This window comes from Xenopus laevis, chromosome 1S (genome assembly GCF_017654675.1).
Source record: "Xenopus laevis strain J_2021 chromosome 1S, Xenopus_laevis_v10.1, whole genome shotgun sequence".
Lineage (NCBI taxonomy): Eukaryota > Metazoa > Chordata > Amphibia > Anura > Pipidae > Xenopus > Xenopus laevis.
Window position 1 is genome coordinate 167,542,564 of NC_054372.1, and position 23,134 is coordinate 167,565,697.

A 23,134-nucleotide genomic window follows, 5' to 3' on the forward strand; every position below is an offset into this window, starting at 1 on the left:
GTAGATCGGCCCTAGCCATTTTTCCTTTCTCTCTGTAATAATAAAACAGTACTTTGTACTTGATCATAACTTAGATAAAATGAATCCTTATTGGAGGCAAAACAATCCTACTTGGTTTATTTAATGTGTGCATGATTTTTTAGTAGGCTTAAAATATGGAGATCCAAATTACCGGAAAACCCCAGATCCAGAGCATTCTGTATTACAGATAATAATGTATGTTGCACTTTCCTTCAATTGGCCATATTCATGCGTTTTGACTGCAACAAAGGGCTCATGCACAAACACAAGTGCTAATCACACAGTATAAATATTATTGCAAAATTGCATATATTTTTTTACCCACAGGAGTCTGCATATTTCCATGTGTCATAGCTTGTGCAAGATCGTACGAATGCTAGGGCTGATTACAATCCATGTTGGTAAATCCTATGTCAGTTGTATTGCTGTTCTCTTTTAGCAAACTTGAGTGTGAATAGTGTGACCTCCACTCCAGAGATGGTGTTAGCATGCTCTTAGTTATGTACAAGTCAGTTGAGCTGCGAAAGTAGCACCTTCTCAGGGCAGGTATTTATTTCAGGCTTCTCTTGTGTTGGTGCACCTTGTACTTTTTTCCTTTGCCCAAAAAGTTGTAGTTTCACAAGATTTGCAGTGTCAGGGACTTCCTGTAGGCTTTGAGAAATGATATTATCGGTAACCCATAGCACCCAATCACTTTTACTGCTCTTCTGTTATAAGAATAATGTTAGTAATCATCTGACTGATGCTCTGGATTACAGGATAGGGGCAAACTTCCTTCTTGTTACTTAATAACCCACTCTGTCTCTGCTCTTTGCTGAACAAACTGGCAAAGGTAACTATCCGATGGCTCCACGAGTATGACCATAAAACGCTGCTAGAACATAATAGTAAGAAATTAAAAAGAGTCTTGTTACTTTGCTCTGATCCTTAGCTCTTTATAAACAGAAGGAGAAGGGAATACATTTATTCTCATAACAAATCTAACATAGGACTGTACAATTTTAGCTGTTGAATCTGGTGACAATTATCAGCCTATAACCAAATGGCATTGTTAAAAAACAAAAACTCAGATTGTTTGACCGTGTTACAAAGAGAAGACCAGGCTGCATGAAGTCATACAGATTAAGGGCTCTGGTCTGGCTAGACGCAGCAGAAACAGCCATCTATGGCCATGTTGCAGAACAAGCTCATATGATTGGCTGTTGTCATTTGGCCTTTGCCGAGTTAGACAACAGGTGCAGACTTGCTGACAGGTGGGGATATCTAGAATACGTAAAATTGCTGATGGCTAGTGATGTAGCCTCGTGTCAGATTGTATACTGCTGAGCTCTGACAGAACCCATTGCCAGCTTGCATATTTGGAGATCATTTGATTCTCTCAATCACTCTAGAGCACTACTGGCCCCAAATCAAATCCCCAGTGTATACAGTCAGGTCCAAGCAGCTCCCAACCATGTTATTAGCTACATCTTCCGTCAAAGACAAAGAAATATAATCCTGTCAATTGGAAGACTGTGTCAGGATGCTGAGATGATACAGTATATTTAACAGTTAACTCAGGTCCAAATTGATTTGATCCTCATTTCCAGAACATGTATGTCTTGTAGCAATTCTCAAAACCTGCCTCTTTATTTTTCCCTTTAATATAGTTTAATTAAGGCCAACATTGATATGGCTTAATAACTGGATAATTACCTGTCTAGTAAAAATGACCTTGGAAAACTGTATATACTTGGTTATTACATTGCAAACTGAACATTCTTCTTAGTTATTTCCATGGGAAACTGGACATTGTACCTAGTTATTTCCCTGGGAAACTGTACATTGTATCTAGTTATTTTTGTGGGAAACTAGATAGTGTTCCTAGTTATTTTTGTGGAAAACTAGATATTGTACCTAGTTATTTTCATGGGAAACTGGACATTGTACCTAGTTATTTCCCTGGGAAACTGGATAAAGTATTTAGTTATTTCCCTGGGAAACTCGACATTGTACTTATTTATTTTCATGGGAAACTCGACATTGTACCTAGTTATTTCCTTGGGAAATAAGACATTGTACCTTGTTATTTTTTCGGGAAACTAGATATTGTACCTAGTTATTTTCATGGGAAACTGGACATTGTACCTAATTATTTCCATAGGAAACTGGACATTGTACCTAGTTATTTTCATGGGAAACTGGACATTGTACCTAGTTATTTCCATGGGAAAATGGACATTGTACCTAGTTATTTTTGTGGGAAACTAGATATTGTACCTAGTTATTTTCATGGGAAACTGGACATTGTCCCTAGTTATTTCCGTTGGAAACTGGATATTGTACTTAGTTATTTCCATCGAAAACTAGACATTGTACTTAGTTATTTCATGCGGAACTGGACACTGTACCTAGTTATTTCCAGGGGAAACTGGATATTGACATCACTTATTGGAGCTGGACATTGCCCCTATGTATTTGTAAGAGAAATCTTGATATTATCGTTAATATGTTATTATCGATACTTTGAAAGTTCAGGCTTAATCTTATTTTTGTTTAAAAAAATCAATTTTTTTATTTTTATTTGCTTTTTTGAATTGTGTACATTTTGCTTTAATGTAGTTAAAAGAAACACACCCTTCAACTGAATTTAAATTTTCCATGAAATGTGTGAACTGTTTTAAAATGTTAATTGATGTGTATCAATTGTCAGACACGACTGACAAATAAAAATATGATGGGCCGTATTATAAAGCAGAAGTATTGCTCAAAGTCTGCAAATTTACAAAACATTTATAAATCTTATTTTATTCCAGCACATTTCTTTTGTATTTCTACACAGTCCATCTTGAGTTACTTTCCCTGTTTATAATACACTTTGACACCCTTTCTGGGTAAAACATGTTGCTTAGCTGAGACTTGTTGAACTCCAGTTAATTGGGATAGAAGGATAGAGGACCTTTAGTTTGCCAAGAAAAAAGACCACTGTTTATTTCACCCATCAATTATTTGGTTTAAGTGGGGGACATACTGTTAAAATAAATGGTATTTCAATAATGTATTATTGATTCAGTTACATCTCCAGTCTGACATCTACAGTTATTTCATTTCCCCAAACTTTGATGGGAACATTTTGAAATCTTATTGATAATTCCTACTGTGAATTGAAGTGTGTTGAAGTTGGAACTGCTCCTCATTCTGCAACACTGTACAAAAGTAAAGTGTTTTCCTTCTATTTCAGGTTACACATGGTGCAGCTTGTTATGATTTTTATTCTCCGATACAGACAGCAAGTGCATGTTTCTTCAAAATAATCTCATTTAGAAAGAGCAGATTTGTTGTTGTTGTTGTTGAGATGTGTCGTGGTTGCATATGGGGTTTCCTTTGTTAAAATAATGGCACAGGCATATGAGGGATTTATTTTTTGGACACATGTTTCAGTCATTAAGTACAAGTATTGGATCTTTTATCTGGAAACCGGAAAACTCCAAATTACAGGAAGGGAACCTATTATGCACATATGATACAGTGGTGTATAATTTTATATCTTTTTTTTCGAGTGCCCGTTGCATTTGTTTGTAGGGCCTTATTATTTAAACGAGAGAGTGGGGATGTTTATAGGTGGTTTATTTTTTCCTTATTGAGGCATCCTGTGGCCCTTAGCTGTCTAAAGGACAGAGCAAATACCAGTGACTGCCCAGGGCCCTGCACACAATAGGGCCATCACAAAAAGGATACATGATGGATACATAACACATTTTATCCGTTGCCTAATTAACATGCTTTACAATATTGTTATACTTCAGTTCTACTTGTTATCGGTTCCAGCCCAATCACAAGCTCTCCAGATGTTGACCAAAACACCCAGATCAAGGGCTGTTAGGGATGTTAAAAGTTGTAGTTCATCAATATCTGGATGGCCTTAACGGGGCCTCCTTACATGTTGGCTCAGCTTCGAGTCCCATTTGGTTCTGCTCAGCTTCCGGTCCCATCCAGCTTTGGGTCCCATTAGGCTTCAGCTCCCATTTGGCTTCAGCTCCCATTCAGCTCCATTTCCTCAGCCCATAAATGGAGTGGCCCACCAGGCATTTGCCTGAACGGCTCGATGGCCAGTCCGGGCCTGATGTCATGTCTCAGTTTGGCTTAATATTGCAAATTAGCATTAGTTAGTGCCTGCTACATGTGATCAGCTACCTGTAAATGCTACTTGCTGATTGCAGGTTGCTACGAGTTACAAGACCTGGAGCAGTGATTGCATCTTTCACTACTTTAATCTTCCTACGCTTGTAAGAATGTAATATTTCTGTATTCTACATGTGGTCTTTGCCGAAGTGACTCAGTAATTTCTTGTATTTAGGGCACTGCCAGCTGGAGCGGTGTGTGAATAACCAAGGCTTATTTTATCTATATATAGAAGAGAAAAATATGTATTTCTCAATCTATCTAGAATGCTGGGGACTTTCTACTTGTGTTCCTGTAGGTACTTGCTTCTACAGTTTACTGATCTGAATTATGACTCAATTAGTGAGGTCGGGTCCGTTAACTCCCTCTGTGCCACAGATTGACAAAGCCCCAAATGATCAAGTTGTAAGGACCTCATTCTTTTAACGCGAGACATTGTTAGTGTATTTTTTTTTTTTTAGAAATTCCAAATATGAAAAATCAAAGCATAAACCAGTAACATTTGTGATAACGTCTGTTGATAAGGTTTTCTTATAGCTGCTCTTTATCAGGGCTGAAAGGAGAAAGTTCCAGATGAAAAGCATGCCTCCCAACAGTCCCCATTTTGACTGCTCAGCCTACAGTCCCAGATTGTTACTGAATAGGGATGGGCGAATTTGACCCGTTTCGTTTCGCCAAAAATTCGCCGCCATAAAGTCTATGGGTGTCAAAAAAGTTTGTCGCGCGATGAAATTATTTTGATGCGCGTCTTTTTTTTTTGACGTCCGACGCCATACAAGTCTATGGGCGTCATTTTTGCGGCAAAACAAGGCGAAAAAATTCGCCCATCCCTATTACTGAAATGTCCCGGCTTTCACTTTGACTCCTGCATTGAACGGACAGAAAAAGATACAAAGTTTCTAAATCCATATTGGCTTTTGGCAGGAAGCCCAGAACATTCAGCAGGTGCACTTTCGACACTTTTGTAACAGTTTAAGATAAGCAAAAAAGCTATTGTAACAATTTAAGATAAGCAGGTCTCATGGGAAAACTTACAGCTTAAAGGGCAATTCACCTTCATTAGCAAAACTGTAATAACACATAAAAAAACCCCCACAGAAATGTGTTCGAACTTTCATAACCTGCCAAATTGTGTAAAGTGAACATGGTAATTAGTGGGTGGGGCCACACAAATGGGCATGGGCAAAAAAAATTAACAGCACTCCACCCGACATCTTTTTGTCCCTCTTTTTATTTCCAAAATTTTGGGAGGTATGGAAGTACATTAGGACTAGTGGCAACACAACCCCGAGATGTGACTCACAGACCCTGGCTATTCACATCCAGCAATTACAATTAACATTAAAAAAGGAATCACTGAGAGTTTTTATTGAATGTATATTGTATTATTTCATAGAGTTATACCTTTGTTAATTTTGAAAATGTACATATTATGTTCATGTGCCCTTTAATAGTTTGTGTTCTGTCACACACATACACAGATCTTTGTTCAATTTTTTGACACTATGAATGGGCAGATTGGCTGGAAAAGTAACCAATCAATGCCACAGATGCATTACTGTGGGACCCGGTCATGATGAACATATACACAGGCCTATATAATTCTCTAACAGATCTTCCAGCTTGTCAAGCTGGAATCTGTGTAATGGCACATAGATTGCAACTGAAATATCAGGTTGTAGTGTGCCCACACACATAGTGACGGAAAAGCAGCCTACAATGTCAGCAGGGGGTGGCCAGCTTCATGCTATATATATAACTTACCAGCATTGGAGGCCCTTGTTAAATAGGAGTTGTTTGCATCTTAGCTTTATGGAAACATACCCTATAAATAAACAGTGATAATCTTCCAGTTATTTCACTTAAGGAGATAGTAAAGTGAGATGTGAATCTTCATTGCTATTACCACAAGGTTTATAAATAATACGGATGGGAATTTTGTTTACAGGCTCAGGGAATATGGCAGCTCTCATTCATATCAGGAAACATGGTTAGAAGTGATATAAACATACATATCATTGATTAGATAAAGGTAAGGCAACCCTCTGCACTCCTCACTCCATCTGCTGCAGAACCTCAACTACCAGCAGAACCTTCAGCACAAAAGGAGATAATGTTTGTCACCACTCACATTGGTTAATTGTTATGCCAATACTCGACATTCAGCTGTCAGTTGGATTGGGAAGATATAGTAGAGGAACACTAGTAGCCTTGCCTGGTGCTGAAGCAGAAACAAGCCATTGAATGGATACTAGCCTCTAGAAGGGCGGAGGCCCACTTGTGGGTCACCGCTTCCTCTTGCACAAGCCAGTAGTTGTTTTTTTTAAGCACAGTATAACAAAGATGTTTTTACAGATCCTTAATAGGGTGTTCCCTGTACTGAACTTACCAGTTTGTTTTGTGGAAGGGAAACTGCAACATTCTCTGATACTGTCAGCACTGGAAAAGAAATACATCCATGCATGTAAACCTGCGTCCCGAGGGCCACATGCGGCCCAGGATGTATATGAATGCAGCCCAACTTGAAACACTCAGTTCTGGAGGAAACATCATAATTTAAAGTCTATTTAATATCCAGGTGTCCCATATTCCAGTGTATAGCTCCATCTGGTTATCCAACTGGTATTGTAGTTCTTTTCTGTGTATTTTCTTTACTTATACAAAGTGTTTGTGTATTTCATGTGTGGCCCCAGACAATGTTTTCTTTTCCAATGTGGCCCAGGGAAGCCAAAAGGTTGGACACCCCTGATATAAACCTTTATGTACTATACTTGCTACTATGGGGCAGATTTATTAAGGGTCAAATTTCGAATTTGAATAAATTTATAATTCAAATTTAAAAAGACCAACCAACCAAAATGTAAAAAAAAAAAAAAGTTTGTTTTTGCAGATGAATAGTCCGTATTCGTTTGAATTAGTCCAAATTTGAATTGTATGAATCTAATTAATAGTGCATTAGAATCGTACAAATCCCCCAAAAAACTTTTATTTTTCAAAGTCCACCAATTGACTCTAGGAGGTCCCCCATAGGCTAAAACAGCAATTCGGCAGGTTTTAGATGGCGAATGGTCAGTACAGTACATGATAAATTTTGATATTCGAATTTTCGAATTTTTTTAAATTTGAATCTAATTTGGACTATTCCCTAGTCGAAGTACACAAAAATTAGCTCGAAATTCAAATTTTTAAAATTTTAATTTTCACCTCGATAAATCTGCCCTTATATGTGCTGTTTCTTCATATATAGCAAACTCATTTTCCAATGCACCTACCATTTCCTGGTCATGAAATACTTATGTGCTCAGATGTTTTAGTTTTCTATAGCCATGGCGCTCTAGAAACTTGACCCAATCATTTGCTTTTGCACCCAGCTGGAGACTGGATTCTGTTGCCTGAAAACATAGATGGACAGTTGCCTGGGGCTGCCATATGCAGAGCTTTCCTATTTCCTTCCTGTGATATAGTGCTTTGTAATATAAAAATACATTATGTGAGAGTGTGTATGTAAGTATATACATACAGTATATAGGTGATAATGCTATACCTTTGCTCACTCATATATTAAATCCATATTTCTATTTAAAAGTAAAGGATAGCAGTACTTTTCCTTTAATGGTTCAAGGCTACACTCAAACACTGTAGTATTTAGAAATATACATTGGCACATTTGGGATATGTTATACCGAAACCAATTATCCTGAAAGCTTTCATATACTGTACATGGTGTCCTTTTTGGAAAAAAAAGTACTTTCTGCAATAAAAACATGGTACCTACTACTTTTTTATACAGTGCTATAAATCCAGTTTTTTATTCTTTAAATGTTTTTAGCTGCTTTAAGGTATGGTGCTCTAAATTATGAAAATAGACTTTATCCAGAAACCCCATTCTGGATCATGGATCTGTAGCAGCCTTGTTTACTATATCTGACTTTATGCTGCAGGATGGGAAAGCAGTTCTCCCTCGCAGTTCACATTTCCCGGTGCGTGCCAAGACCTGGAAGTGACAAATGCAAGGCAAATGGCTAAAAATTAGGATCTGGAACGTAGAAACTGCCCACATTTTGCTTTAGTATCTCCTTCAGTTCAGTCATATATTACTTTGAGTGGTTTAAACCCCTAACTGCTAACCTGCACTCCTTCTGCTGTCCAGATTTAGCTTCCACTATTCCTTCACAGCTGGAGGACGGCAGAGTTAGAAATCCAAGAGCAAAGTGTCTTTCAGTTCTTATTTTCTAAGCGTTGCCAATAACCCTGAGTTCCCTGGATCAGCCCACTTTGTCTTGCCATGGCCTGAACTGTTTAAATTCTGTTTTTCAGACGTTGAGAAAGAAAGGACTTAATGGTTGTGACAGCCCAGATCCTGATGCAGACGATTCAGTAGGTCACAGCCCTGAGTCTGAAGACAAATACAGAAAGATTAATGAAGATATAGATCTTATGATCAGCAGGCAAAGATTGTGTGTAAGTACTCTGATACACCCTTCGTTTTTTTTTACACTGTGATATTTCTCTAAACCTGGCAGGCATTGAACAAGAAAGAGAATAGAGGTTGTGAAAGCCCAGATCCTGACTCCTCTTATGCTCTCACCCCACAAACTGAAGAAAAATATAAAAAAATTAATGAAGAGTTTGATATTATGATCAAGAGTCATATAATACCTGTAAGTACTGAAGGGTAGTTGGCTGCTCTGCTCATATCCGCTGAAGTAACACCTTCCTGATTTACTGCCCTTCAGGCCTTGAGAACTACAACTCCCAGCATGCTCAGTCATAGTTCACAATGTCTGGCAGGCTGTGAGTTTCACATCCTTAACCCTTGTAGTGCTGGTTTCTTTCTACCCTACCCCATTAATAAAATCATAGAAAATAGGGAAAATGAAGTGGAGAATTTTTGATAGCATTCACAAATACATATAGATATGCCCTGGGATTATTCATCATACTTATAATTGTATACGTTCTTCTTGGGTTTCTGAATCACCCAAGCAAGCACCATAGAGGGCGTAGCACCAAATAGGTGCATTCTCAGCCACTGAAAGCAACACAGGGCCTATAAATATTTTAAAAGCTGTCAAGCATTGGGATTATTTATATAGATATATTTGTGGAAGTTACAGTACCTTTTGCTCATACAAAATGTATTAATTTAGGTCATGGAGGAACTCTCTAGCCAGACTTTTTTTTACCAAATCTTCAGGCGAAGATCAATAATACTATTTAGGAATGATCAACTTACTAATTAATGGCCTTGATGTGGATCTGTAATTTTCAGTGGGTCGTTATTTGCAGGTATGCATACGAAAGAAGATCTTGCAGTTACTTATAGGGGCTTAATACACAGTACAGCTGGCCTGAGGTTCCAAAATTGCCTCTAGATCCTTGTCTTGAAGTTATAGTAACTCATAATAATCAATCTGATGCTTCAGCTCTTAGAGCTGTAAATGCTTTCTACAGGTTGCTCAGGGCTACTAAAGGAAAATGCAGCACCTGTTATTTCAATGTCAGCTGTATTAAGAGGAGTCATGTCCCCATCTAATCACCATAGTATTCAACAGAATAGTGTCCAAGCTAATTTTGCTCTATAAGGGCTCTTACACAGAGGTGGTTCTACCTGTGCTCCCCTTTCTTCTGTTCAGCCGCAGGGGAGCGCAGGAATAGACACACTCAATTATTGTGAGGGGGCTGTAGTCACGCAGACGCATGTAAAAGCCAAATGTAGCTGGGACGCAGCATGTTGCATTTCACTTGCGTTCGGCGCATGCATGCATCTGTGTGAGTACAGCCCCCGTCCCAATAATTGATGACTACAGCTGAACGGAAGAAAGCGCAACGCAGGTGAGCACAGGAAAAACCGCTTTTGTGTAAGAGCCCCCATTTTCAACCCAAGACTTCAGGCCGTGTGGTCTTGTATTGAGTCACGCGATCTTTCTTTCTCCTATTCCACTCAAAGAACTTTATGGTTGACCAGTAATTATGGGCAATATTTTTTGGTGGGTTTCGCCCTTAAAAAAACACCCATAGACTCCAATGGATTGTTAAAAAAAATGTTTTGCAGTTTGGAAAAAGTTGCTGGGAAAAAAAAGCCCATTGACTTCAATGCATTTGGCAAATTTTTGCCATTTTGCGACATAAACTGAAATGGGACAAATTCGACCCATCACTGTTGACCAGTAATGATGTCCAATGCTTCAAAAATAGGGACATGATGTTGTTAACTACAGTCAAGGCTTTGTCAAACTTGTTTGGAGGCAGATTTTTTGGACAACTCTCCAGACTTTCAAATGTAGGGACAAAGTATGGGGGTATTATGATAAGAAGCACAAGAACTTAAAGATTCCATTAGTGCCTTTAGTTATTTTTTCTTGATGTTAATTGGTGGGGATGTGGCAAGTTAATAAAGGAAAGGTAATTATGAAAAATAAATAATGACCAGTTAAAAATGAGCTTTAAATATGTAAAAATATGAAAAGTGACTGTAAAGACCACTAGTTTCTGCGCCAGCCCATGTTTGCTGTGAGAGGAGTCACCAAGGTTCCATGATGACTTATGGTATCTCTTGTGGTTACCCAGAGCTGTGCATTTCAGCTTGTGCTAAATGGCCTCCATAGATTTCTATGAAAGGTAATAAAACAGCAGAGCAATAGGAAACCAACTGGTGTAGTGGGCATTTCAGCTGGTATTTTCCCAAACTTCATTTTCCATTGTTTTCTGTTCCTTTTATTCCATCATGTTTAATAAATCACCCTAAAATGCCTCTATATCAATGTGTTTCCATATGATACTTTTTACAGACCTGTAAACACCTTTAGGCCTTGTACAGAATTCACCTATAAAATCTCACTAGCAACTGTATATTCCACACAATACCATCCTATGCATATCATCACATTAAAGGGATACTGTCATGGGAAAACATGTTTTTTAAAACACATCAGTTAATAGTGCTACTCCAGCAGACTTCTTCGCTGAAATCCAATTCTCAAAACAGATTTTTTTATATTCAATTTTGAAATCTAACATGGGGCTAGACATATTGTCAGTTTCCCAGCTGCCCCCAGTCATGTGACTTGTGCCTGCGCTTTAGGACGGAACTACTTTCTGGCAGGCTGTTATCTCTCCTACTTAATGTAACTGAATCAGCCTCAGTGGGACCTGGATTTTACTATTGAGTGTTGTTCTTAGATCTACCAGGGAGCTGTTAGGGAGCTGGTTACCTTCCCATTGTTCTGTTGTGAGGCTGCTGGAGGGGGGAAAGGGAGGGGGTAATATCACTCCAACTTGCAGTACAGCAGTAAAGAGTGACTGAAGTTTATTAGAGCACAAGTCACATGACTGGGGGGCAGCTGGGAAACTGACAATATGTCAGCCCCATGTCAGATTTCAAAATTAATATAAAAAAATCTGTTTGCTCTTTTGAAAAATGGATTTCAGCAAAGAAGTCTACTGCAGAAGCACTATTAACTGATGTGTTTTGAAAACATGTTTTCCCATGACAGTATCCCTTTAACTACAGTCATTACCATAACTCTTTATAAACAGCTACTGGAAAGTGCCCTGTGTGCCGTAAGCCCAAGCCAATGCCTACAAACTCCACTGGAACATTACAATCTATTAGTCAAAAATATGTGCTGTTTTCACATGAAAGGAAAGCGTTATTGCAGCTTTCACTTACGTGTATAAATTTATACAGACAGAATGCATTCAGTTGGCTAAACGCCCCATCATAAATGAAAAGTCATAAAAATAGAATATACTTCACTATTTCCCCTCTGAAAACCAAGTACTAAATTCTGAAACAATCTGAGCAAAGTTTCAGTACATAAGGAACTATCACTTCAAGGCATTCTGGGTAATCTGGCATTCTGTAAAGTACACCAAAAATGCAATTGTACTAATGGGTTTTTCTCTAATTGCAGGGAACCAAAGTGCATGTGATTCCATGACAGGGATTAAATCATGTGTGTGTGTGTTTTGGGGTGAGATTAAAGCATTCTAAGGCTTTTCCTAAATATCCTGCATTCATTGATGTGCTGTAACGTTGGGTTACATTTAATATTCGGCCTCAAGGAAATTCACATGCCTTGCCAGTCATTTAGGAGAAATAACTTTGCATGAGCTGTTTTCTTTCTGTCTGTTTTTGATGCAATCTTGAATGGAATATGTGTTTATATGCATATAAATCAGTGTATGATTGATTGTTTTCTCCAGCTGGGATGACATACATATGTAAATGGGCTTCTCTTATTATGTGGGCTTTAGAACCTTCTGCTCAAAGTGTTCAATAATGTACCCATTTTCCTAAACTTCAGAGGAACATATGGTTCTAGAGCAGTTCTGTCCATCTGGAGACCCCTGGGATAGATGTGATCCCCCAGATCTCTTTTTTTAAGGCTCAGCCTCTCTCTAAAGACCTATACATGCGTGGGACCTGTTATACAGAATACTCTGGACCTGGGATTTTCCAGATAAGGAGTCTTTCTGTCATTTGGCTTTCCATATCTTAGTCATACAAAGCCAAATAGGATTGTCATGCCTCCAGTAAGGATTAATTATATTTTATATGGGAACAAGTACAAGGTACTGTTTTATTTTTTACAAAGAAAAAGGAAATCCTTTTTAAAAATTTGAAAGATCTGACCTTCCCATAATTTAAAGCTTTCTGGATAACTGGTTTCTGGATAACAGATCCCATACCTGTATTGGCATTATTAAACCCTTCAAAATGTGACATTTTATTCAGTTTAGTACATGCTTGCACCACCATGTAAAATAGAAAGCTATAGGAATCATCATACCTGGAAACGCTCAGGTTTTGTAGTAAATGAGCTATATTGATTTAGCAAGATTAGCTTGGCATTCACCCTACTGGCTTATAAACTATGCTGTCAGGTTCATGATTAGCAACTAGTGAGTCAATCATGTGAAACTGCCAGAGGGTCTCATATTGGCTATTTCTGTGCCACCCCCAAGTGGGAAAACTACAGCAAAGATTGTTCCTTTAAGTTGTGAGGATTTGTGGTGAGAAACAGCCACTGTAATCATCAGTTTAATAAAGAGGCCACCTAGTTCTGGATAAAGTCTTATTTATCAAGGCCTTTGCTCTTTTTTAAAAAGGTGCGTGTCTATACCATACATTGCCAGGGAGTATGTGTGTTTGTAACTTAGCTCAATTAAATCACTATTATTAAACCTCAATTAAATCAGTACTATTAAACATCGTCATTAATTACAAAATAGGTGGTGCCAGATATATGTCGCCTGAAGGAGACAACTCTGCCCAATAAAATTATTGTTTTGGGTTTGGCCTTACTGCCCAGCTGAGAAATGAGTATTTTTCTCTAGTATTTACATTGATCAGGACAGTTGAAGGCAGACTGTGACATTCAATCCACCCTATCCAGTATGCTATACAAGAATACTGATTACTGTGAACTTGGCCTCAAAGACACATAAGTATTTCTAGAGACTATTCTTCTTTCCACTGCCCTTCTAGTAAGTAGTATTTTGTAATTTTACCTCTGAGCATTTCGCCACCTATGATCATGCCCCTGTGTCCTAGCTTTCCTTTTGTCTGAAATGTCATGCCACTTGGCTATTTATATAGCGATCTAATCCTAAACCACAAGACTTCTGTCTAGACTCTAATTAAAAATGTTTAATGTAAAGTTATTTAACAAGTATATTTTGAGTTGTTTCTCCAGTTCACCTCTTAATCCAACACTTAACTAGTTGCACATTTACAAATTTTCCTTTTTATTTACTATTTTCTGTGAATAGCATAGAACTGTTCATTGGAAGGACATTACAGGGGTTATTTACTAAAGTCTGATCGGGTTTTATGTTGCAAAACTCGAATTTTTGTGGATTTTTTTTTTAACTCAAATTTTTTGGGATTTATTAAAATCCGATGCTGCAAAAAGTCTGAATCTAAAAATCCACCATCTCACACCTCCCGAGGTTGTATATAAATCAGTGGGAGAGGTCCCTATCCTTCTGTGGTCTGCACTTGAATTAGCCCGAAAATCTGACTTTTTTGGACAAAAATCCTGAAAAAGCCAGAAAAAATCAATTAGGTAAAAACATCCGAAAAAAAAGTTTGATTCGGGTTTATTGCTTGATTTTATCTTGTTTTCCCCCAATCCGACTAAATTGTGCTTTTTTAATAATAAATAAGGTTGAATCGTGGATTCTAGTTTGGTCAGACTTTATTTATTTAATCACAAAAATTTGGATTTTAGTAAATAACCCTCTGAATGTCATTTCTAAGTTTCACTTTATTTAATAGTCCCCTCAGTGACTAGAAATGTTCTTATTGACAAACAAAATCTTAAAAGTCTTCATCAGAGGAAATCCACAGCTCTCCTTTTTACTGGTATAAGATTTTAGGAGTATATTTAGCAAATGTGGACCTTTGCTTATGAACAGGTGAAAACAGAGTTCATCTTTTGATAAAAAAAAGCCTATATGAGTGAATATGATGCTGTGGAGCTTCCTTCTGGACAACTGTGATGAACTTTATTTACATCCTTTGTTACCTTTGATACAAAGTTTCCATTATTCTGTCCATCTTAACATAAATAGAGGTGGGGTCTTGGGGGTTCTATCTGCATTCCTGGCAACACTTCATTTTTTTTCCTCTTTGGCAACTGTGGACCTTGAGATGCAGCCCTGAATATTATCCTAGTGCAAGAAGGCATAAAAGCTCTTCTTAAAGGCATTCATTGAATTTGCACACCTCTTATTTAAGCTTGAGTGAGTCAGGGTTGGCATTGGAGTTTTACTTTCTGCTCCTCTGAATATTAAAGCAATTATATGTGGTTAATTTAATTTTAATATTTGAAGAAAAAAAAACCTGAGGAAAAGCTAAAAAAGGGGCAGGATATGGAAATTACAGATATTCTACACATTTTTTATTGTTGCTGTTACAGGCGTTTGCCACACCAGACTTTCCCAACTTAAGAACAATGTACACCTGACCTTACTTCAAGACCAAAACCATAGGAGATAAAATGCATCTCTTATTGATAATGATGAGGCAGGATATCAGACGTGACAAAAAGAGACGATATTTAAATGACCCAAACAATTGTTCTTGAAAGAAGAGGCGTTATTATTAGAAGTGAACTAGGCCGATTTCCTTAATTGCCATGTGCATACCGAAATGACAAGCAGCTTTAGGGCTCTGTGCACTGCCGATTGCACTTATGATTCTCCTAAATTCTTGGGTGACGTGATAGCTACAGTATGTTTTCACACAAGCCATTTTAGCTGCTTATTTAGCAGTGCTGCAATTTGAGAAGTGGGACATGAATGCCTCTTAAAAGCCATGTTGATTACAGCAATAACAGCTGTTGGCATTGAGATGGACAGGAGGCGAGGATTACTAACGGGAGGGAACAAAGAATTTTACTGAGATATGTGAAATCCCCCAAACCTGGTGTGAATCCCTTACTCTCATTACACCATATATGTTAAAATATTCTTTAGTAAGCTCATTTCATGCAGATAAAACATGTTATTTGCTTTAGATTGTAAATGTCCAACCTTCAGCTCATGTTAAACAACAACTCCCGGCATTCCCCAACAGCTGAAGGAGTTTTACTGTTGCAAGGACTGCAGAGAAACCATTAAACATTCCGGAGCATTCTTATATATGATATAGAAAATATTCCATGCCTCACTGTAATTTGTTGTGCCCTCCCTAAACAAGAACAGAAAAATAAGTGACTGCAAATGTTGTATAAACTCAAAAACCTCTGCTGTGCAAAACCTTCAACTAAAACAAATGGTGTCCAGAGTCAATTACTGACCTTGAGCGCCCACAAAGGGCAATTCAGAATGTGGTTATTGTGGTTTTAAAGTATAGGGTGTCCTGGTCTGAAAGCTGGACACTGCCATTTTACACAGGAAGGATGGCACCGTCAAAATGACAGCCTCACAGACCTTCTAAACACATGGCACACTATATCCATTTTGGGTTTGTCTTGCCCACCTGACCACAAACTAGGGGTGGTAAGAACACACAGCCAGTAGTTAAAATGCACAACGGCAAGCCTTTGCTCCTGAAAAAAGAAGAACCATTGAAAGGCTGGGCTGTGGATATGAAACATGGGTTATATCTGTAACCACTAGTACAAAGAGGAACCTGACTTCTTCATCCATAAGAAAACACTATCTCTGCCAACAGAAAAGTTGGGAATGGCACATCATGAAAAGGGACGCTCAGCTTTCCGCACAAAGAGCCTAAGGACATGTATTTTATGGGGCAAAGGCATCTGCTAATAATTAGGCCTGCATTTGTACTTTTGAGTACAATTATTAGCATGCTTTGCTGAGAGTCTCTTAAACAAGCTTTCATAATTACTAGACAAGGGTTTGCGGGGATATCCTAGTCCGTTAACTCACATTTGTGGAGCCATCAGCCCACCAAGCAAATATGCAACAATATGCCTCATTTTCTTACAAAGGATTTATGCCTACTGCTTGATACTCCATAGTGCCCAGTATAACCCCTGTTGTAAAAGAATAAGATATCTCCAATGAGCTCCCTGTCCATATACTGTAACAGTCATACAGGTCAGGGAATTCCAAGGTCACGTCAAATATTGTCATATTGTACAACAGGGGTTGATATTTTATTTTTAAAAATGCACAAGTTTCAGTGAACCATGTGACAATGACATCACCAAGCACTATTTATTAGGAAATATTTTATAGGATATTCATGGTTCTAAACTGCTGATTCAAAACAAGGTATCGAACCTTCAACTAATATCCTTACTGAACAGTTTTTGTCCATGCCCTATAATGCCGAGGACACATCATAAAGCAAATGAACAATACGAATTTATTTAGCATTAAAGGCACATTTGTTTCACATTTCTTAACATGTGCTTGAACTCTCTGAAAATGGAAGTTTTAAAAAAACAAAACAAAACCTCTGCATTTGGTGAAATTATGTTTACTATTATTATTATTATCAATTGCCTTTTGTTTTCGTTTTCCTGAGAAGCAGAAATAATATTCTGTATTATAATTATAATAATATATAATTATAATACACAAAAGCCATGAATATCTTGTAAATCATATCCTTATAAACGGTGAGTTCTGATGCCATCAGTTATAAACGGTGAGTTCTGATGTCATTTCTGTCACATGACTCACTGAAACTTGTGTATTATAATAAATAAAGTACCCCCTGTTGTAAAATATGAGGATATTAGAAGTTACCTCGGAGTTCCATGACCTGTATAAAAATACTCAGCCTTTCGGCCTCGTGTTTTTATATGGTCATGAAACTCCTCGGTAACTTATAATATCCTTATATTTTACAAGAGGGGGTACTTTATTCACTATATAATTATAATAATTAGCTTGCACCAGTATGCGTAAGCAGTTATTCAAATCTATATTTTACTTTGCTTACATGGTTTAAAGGAGTCCAAAGATTGATAAATATATTTTAGTCGTTCAGATTAATTCCATGGATGTCTGGGGGAGACATAGTTGATCAGAGAACAACTGCAGGTCATGGCCGTGGAGAGAATGGAATATTTACAGACAGAGACATCTTTAGGAGTTTGCAAGTTGGGGTGACAACTTCAGGCTCTAAGGGGACCCACAGCAATGCTCCTTCTATGTTGTATGCTTCATTAGCTCTATTTCATTGTATGTGATGATTTTTATTATAACATTATTATTTTCATTTAATAATGTAATGCACATTACATGAATAATTTGCCAGTGCTGATCTGACATATCGGCGCCAGCCTAAATTTATCAGCTGCAATGCAAGGTATAAAGATGTATTAAAACAATGTGACAGTGTTGCTTGTTCTAATATTCCATACAGTTGTTACAATGAAATATTTCTTCTCTTATTTCACTTAGGCCGTTCCTCCTCCTAATTTTGAGATGCCCGTTTCTATCCCAGTGTCCAATCCAAACAGTTTGGCATACGGTAATCCAGCTGGTTCACTGGGTAACCACAACCTTTTGCCACTCTCCCACCCATCCCTGCATAGAAACAGCATGTCTCCTGGCGTGACGCATCGACCACCAAGTGCAGGTAACGCAGGTATGATTTGCCTGATTCCATCCACAAGACTGGCATTCTGCCCACTTCTCAGTTCCATACCTGCTAATGTTCCTTGTTAAAAATTCAAGACATTTTTACACAGTTTTACATTAGCAGACTATGTTGTACTTGAGTAGACTAAAGCCAGTGAAACATTGCCCTATTTACAGATCACAGTGACTGCTTTTTCCTGGGCACTAAAATGTATATTTCACATATAAGATGCCGAGAACGCTTGAGGTTATATTTAGCCCTATATTATCCAAAGCTAGACACAAGTAAATTAATGGTGAATATGTACCAAGCAGCTTTATGGAAGTCATCTAAGATGTGGGATCTGTGGTCGGTTTCAACTCTGCTAACTCTGTGTTTTTTATTTTTAATTCGTAGGTGGTCTCATGGGTGGGGACCTCACAACCGGTGCAGGCACCAGTGCAGGTAAAACACAACAAGCTCAAAGGTTAAATGAATAATGTATTTCATCGTTGTTGCTTTAAAGTGATAAAGACTTTCCAGACTTTTAAAGGAATATGCCAGTATCATTTTGAAATCCTTTCTAAAGCTCCCCATAGACGCGACGATTCTTCTTGCCGAACGACCGATTTTAGGGAAGCCTAAAATTATCGTGCGGTTAGTGGTATTCGAACGATCATACATCTTACGATTTTTCGGCCGACATCTGTCGGAAAATTGATCGGCCAGGTCAAAAAATCTTTGTCGGTCCCAGTGCAATCTATCTTATGTTTGCAGGGCCAAGCAGGCAGCTCCCCTTTGTTTTCCTGGCAAATTGGTCTTTTTAGTTTATGGTAAATTTTTACGATCGTACGATCGTTCTGAGAAGATCGTGGTCTCACAATCAAGATCTGATCTTTTAAAAATCTCAACGTCTATGGCCAGCTTTAGACTAAACCCTTGCTTCCCATTACCCCTCTGCTATTAGCGTTGGACATGGCTGCCAGAGCTGTGGTACAAGATCTTGTCTTGTATAAGGTATTGTCTATCACAATAGACCGGAGAACAGTATCTTTAGACTATTGCCTGAGTCCCTTTCCATTCATTTGAGTGGGAAATTGTGTGTCTCTTGTAAGAATGGAGGTGATCTAGACAGGGTAGTGCCACAATCCCTGATAATCAGACCAGCTTTTTAAACAAAGGTGACTGAAATATGTGCTTCACATATAATGCATCTGATTCAATTATTATAATTATTATTATTATTATAAAGCTGTATTTGTCCTATATAGGGGATACGATTAAGCAGTCAAAAAAGGACACAGTTAACATGTTACAGCCCCCAGAGCCAAAGGGCACATCAAACTGCAAAAAGGAATATATTTCACAAAAATAAGAAATGTATTTAAAAAATCTACATTGAAAGGAAAATATACATACAAACCCTGTGGTATTCGGTCTTACACGTTTCATACCTTCAGGTACTTAGTCATAGGCAGAAGATTTTGAGTTAAGGGATATACCTTTTCACAATTATTATTATGCTTGATTGATATAGTGTAAAGACACATAGGTAGTGCTTTACATAGAGTATACATCATTCACATCACTCTCTGCCCCAGTGAAGCTTACAATCTATAGTGCCTATCTCATTCACACACATTGGTCAATGTGATTAGAAGCCAATTTTTGACTTCCAAACTATTTGGATGAATATTTGTTGTAATGGGAATTTTTATAAACAGACAGGCCCCTAAACTGCCCTGAGGTGGGTCCCGTGATGTTGCTAGTGCAGAGAGTGCCGTTATGCTCTCATGCACTAGATCAGCCTAATTTCCGGTTTAAAACCTGGAAAAGCATCTCTTGAAGTTACTAAGGAGCATTTTTTTGTCGCTCCAGGTAACTTGTGGGGAAATGATGCCCGAGGCAAGGTTTTTACCTTATAGTCTGAACACATCTAGATTATTTTTTCCGGTTGCCATCTTGTCTTCTTTATATTTAGCAACCTGATCACAATCCAGCAAAACCTGAGTTGTTGCTTTATTTATGTACCCGAGATGCATCTTGATGGACTTTTAGTCAGACTCATCATTTATTTGATTCTTAAACCAGTGAAGTTTTCTCCTTCTCAGAAGAAACTCTATTGATCACAAACAAGTGTATCAACCTCAGTAAGAGAAGAAGAGCTTTATTGTGTTGTGAATGCTAGATCAACTTAGAAACTAGACGAGATATCCTAAACACTATGGGGCAGATTTACTAAGGTTCGAGTGAAAAGTACAAAAAGTTCAAATTTCGAAATAATTTTCTGAATACTTCGATCATCGAATAGGATACTACGACTTCGAATTTACTTCGACTTCGATTCAAAGTAAAAATCGTTTGACTATTCGACCATTCGATATTCGAAGTACTGTCTCTTTAAAAAAACTTCGACTTCAATACTTCAACAACTTAAACCTGCCGAAGTGCTATGTCAGCTTATGGGGACCTTCCAGAGCAAAGTTTTTTATATTCAAAGGAAAATCGTTCGAATCGTATGTTTCGAAGTACGAACGTACGATCTTACTACGATCGGAATACGATCGTACGATGAATAAAATCCTCCAACTTCGAATTCGAATGTCGGAGGATTCTATTCGATGGTCGAATTTCGAAGTATTTTCCACTTCGAAATACGACCCTTGATAAATCTGCCCCTATGTGTGAAGCATACAAAGTTTCTTTCTTTAAGTTTAACACAGGTATATTTGCTATATATTTTAAAGCGACGCCATTAGAATTTTAGAAGGTCTTTCAAGGTTAGGGTTCAAAATATAGGGCCCCAGGTAAAGCTGGAATGTTAGGGAGCCAACTTGAAGTATAATCATGTATGACCCAAGGGAACTGATGCCTATGCTCAGAGAAGTCTTCAGGTCTTGCTTCAGCACCTTAAAAGCTATTGGCTAGATACCCACAAAAAGTACAGTAAATATTAGTATAGATGTTTTGGGGGGAAATAGTTATTTGGGGACCTTGTTAATGCATTGGAACTTCGTTAGGGCTTGTAGGTGCATTGTGGGTTCTGCCATGAGGTAAAAGATGACCCTAGCAACTTGATGTTTCAATTTTATCTTGAACCCTGAACTCTCCTACATTTTCAAACATCATTATATCATTCGATTCTACTTGGAACTTGTTAGGGCTTGTTGGTGCATTGTGGGTTCTGCCAAGAACTTTGTTAGGGCTTGTAGGTGCACTGTGGGTTCTGCCAAGAGATAAAAGATGATCCTAGCAACCTGATGTTTCAAGTTTATCTTAAGGAGTCCCCCAGTAGTCAGTGGCCTGAGATGTAAATCAGTGGAACCAGTGAACATAATTCCTGTTTGTTATAAGGAATTTGCACTCAGTAGAAAGGCAGTCATTGCTACTGAAAACATGCTGTAAGGCTATAAATGGTCAGTAGGTCACATAGCAAATATGGAATTAAGGAGTCTTATTTTTGTTACTGGAAACCCTCATGACTTCATGTCCCGCCTGCCCCAAATGTGTCTATTTCTCCCAGAAAGATAAATGCAAAACCCTCTAGACATCTCAGTTCTTGTGTTTAAATGTCCTGCCACTGTGCTTTTCAGGGATAGCTTTGCCTTTGTTCATTGTCTGCTATTCCATTGCACATGCTTGTTTTGCAGCGCATGGGGGGAGATCTGGTAGAAAGCTGGATGAAAAGATGAGTTCAGTTCAGAGTTCAACTGTCTGCCCAATACTATATTTAAACAATAAAACTATTTAGGAGCTTGGCATGTCTTTTAGTCTAATTTGAGTGACATCAAGTATTGTCTTTGTTCAGACTCCCTCCATATAACAGAGAGCTTTGTATTATCAATATGTAATAGGTTAAATCTAATGATATAATCATGTTTGAAAATGAAGGAGAGTTCAGGTTTTTTTGCTATATTTGTGAATGCAGAATGTGTTTAATTTCCTTTAAAAGTTTCTATAGAAAGTATTTAATTTATATTATTTATACCACTGCAGGGATGGGTTGCAAGGATATGTATAAATGTTCAACTTCACCTTAATAGGCTAGTGATGCACAATGAGCAAAATTACAGCTTTAATTTTGCCATCTGTGTTGGAGTAGGGCTATTTAGTCTTAGTGACATTGCTGATGACCCTAGCCTAGCTCATTGTGTCTTTTAAATTAAATCCTAAGAAACCACTTGCCTTGCTGGGCCAAAACAGTGTCTCTGTTAAACTTAAAGGGATATTGTCATAGGAAAACCTTTGTTTTTTTTTTTCAAATGCTAATGCTGCTGTTCCAGCAGACCTGTGCTCTGAAATCTGTTTTTCAAAAGAGCAAACTGATTTTTTCAAATCTGACATGGGGCTAGACATATTGGCAGTGCCCCCAGTCATGGGACTTGTGCTTTGATAAACTTCAGTCACTCTTTACTGTTGCACTGCAAGTTGGAGTAACATCACCCCCCCCCCTTCCTACCCAGCAGCTCATCAGCAGAACAATGAGAACCAGATAACAGTTTCATGGTAGATAAAAGAACTGCACTCAATAGTAAAAAATCTATGTCCCACTGCGACTCCTTCAGTTAAATTGAGTAGGAGAAACAAAAGCCTGTCAGAAAGCAGTTCCATAGTGCAGTACTGGATCTTTCTGAAAGCACATGGCCAGGCAAAATGGCCTGAGATGGCTGCCTACACACCAATATTACAACTAAAAAAAATATATACTTGTTGGTTCAGGAATTCAATTTTACATGGTAGAGTGAATTATTATTACACCAGGTGAAGTTGCGCTATGGCGAAGGGAAGTAACTATGCTTATTGACTAACTTGCGCATTTTACTGAATGTTACCTCTTGCGCCAGACTTGCCTTCGCCACCTCAGACCATGTATAGGGCAAAATAACCACTCTATTTTAT

General features: G+C 38.0%; 1 protein-coding gene across 14 annotated transcripts in view; it reads left to right on the forward strand.

The window, feature by feature from the left end:
- mef2c.S (MADS box transcription enhancer factor 2, polypeptide C (myocyte enhancer factor 2C) S homeolog) overlaps positions 1-23,134 on the forward strand; it is a 194,165-nt gene that overhangs the window by 152,959 nt on the left and 18,072 nt on the right. For 7 of the 14 annotated variants that reach the window (XM_041580473.1, XM_041580467.1, XM_018244374.2 and 4 more), the window contains 3 exons: positions 8,500-8,643; positions 18,076-18,262; positions 18,653-18,700. In XM_041580473.1, the coding sequence (XP_041436407.1) occupies positions 8,500-8,643; positions 18,076-18,262; positions 18,653-18,700 (379 nt within the window). Of the gene's footprint in view, positions 1-8,499; positions 8,644-8,705; positions 8,844-18,075; positions 18,263-18,652; positions 18,701-23,134 lie in introns of all 14 variants that reach the window. The other 7 variants (XM_041580474.1, XM_041580468.1, XM_041580472.1 and 4 more) reach the window with 3 other exon arrangements.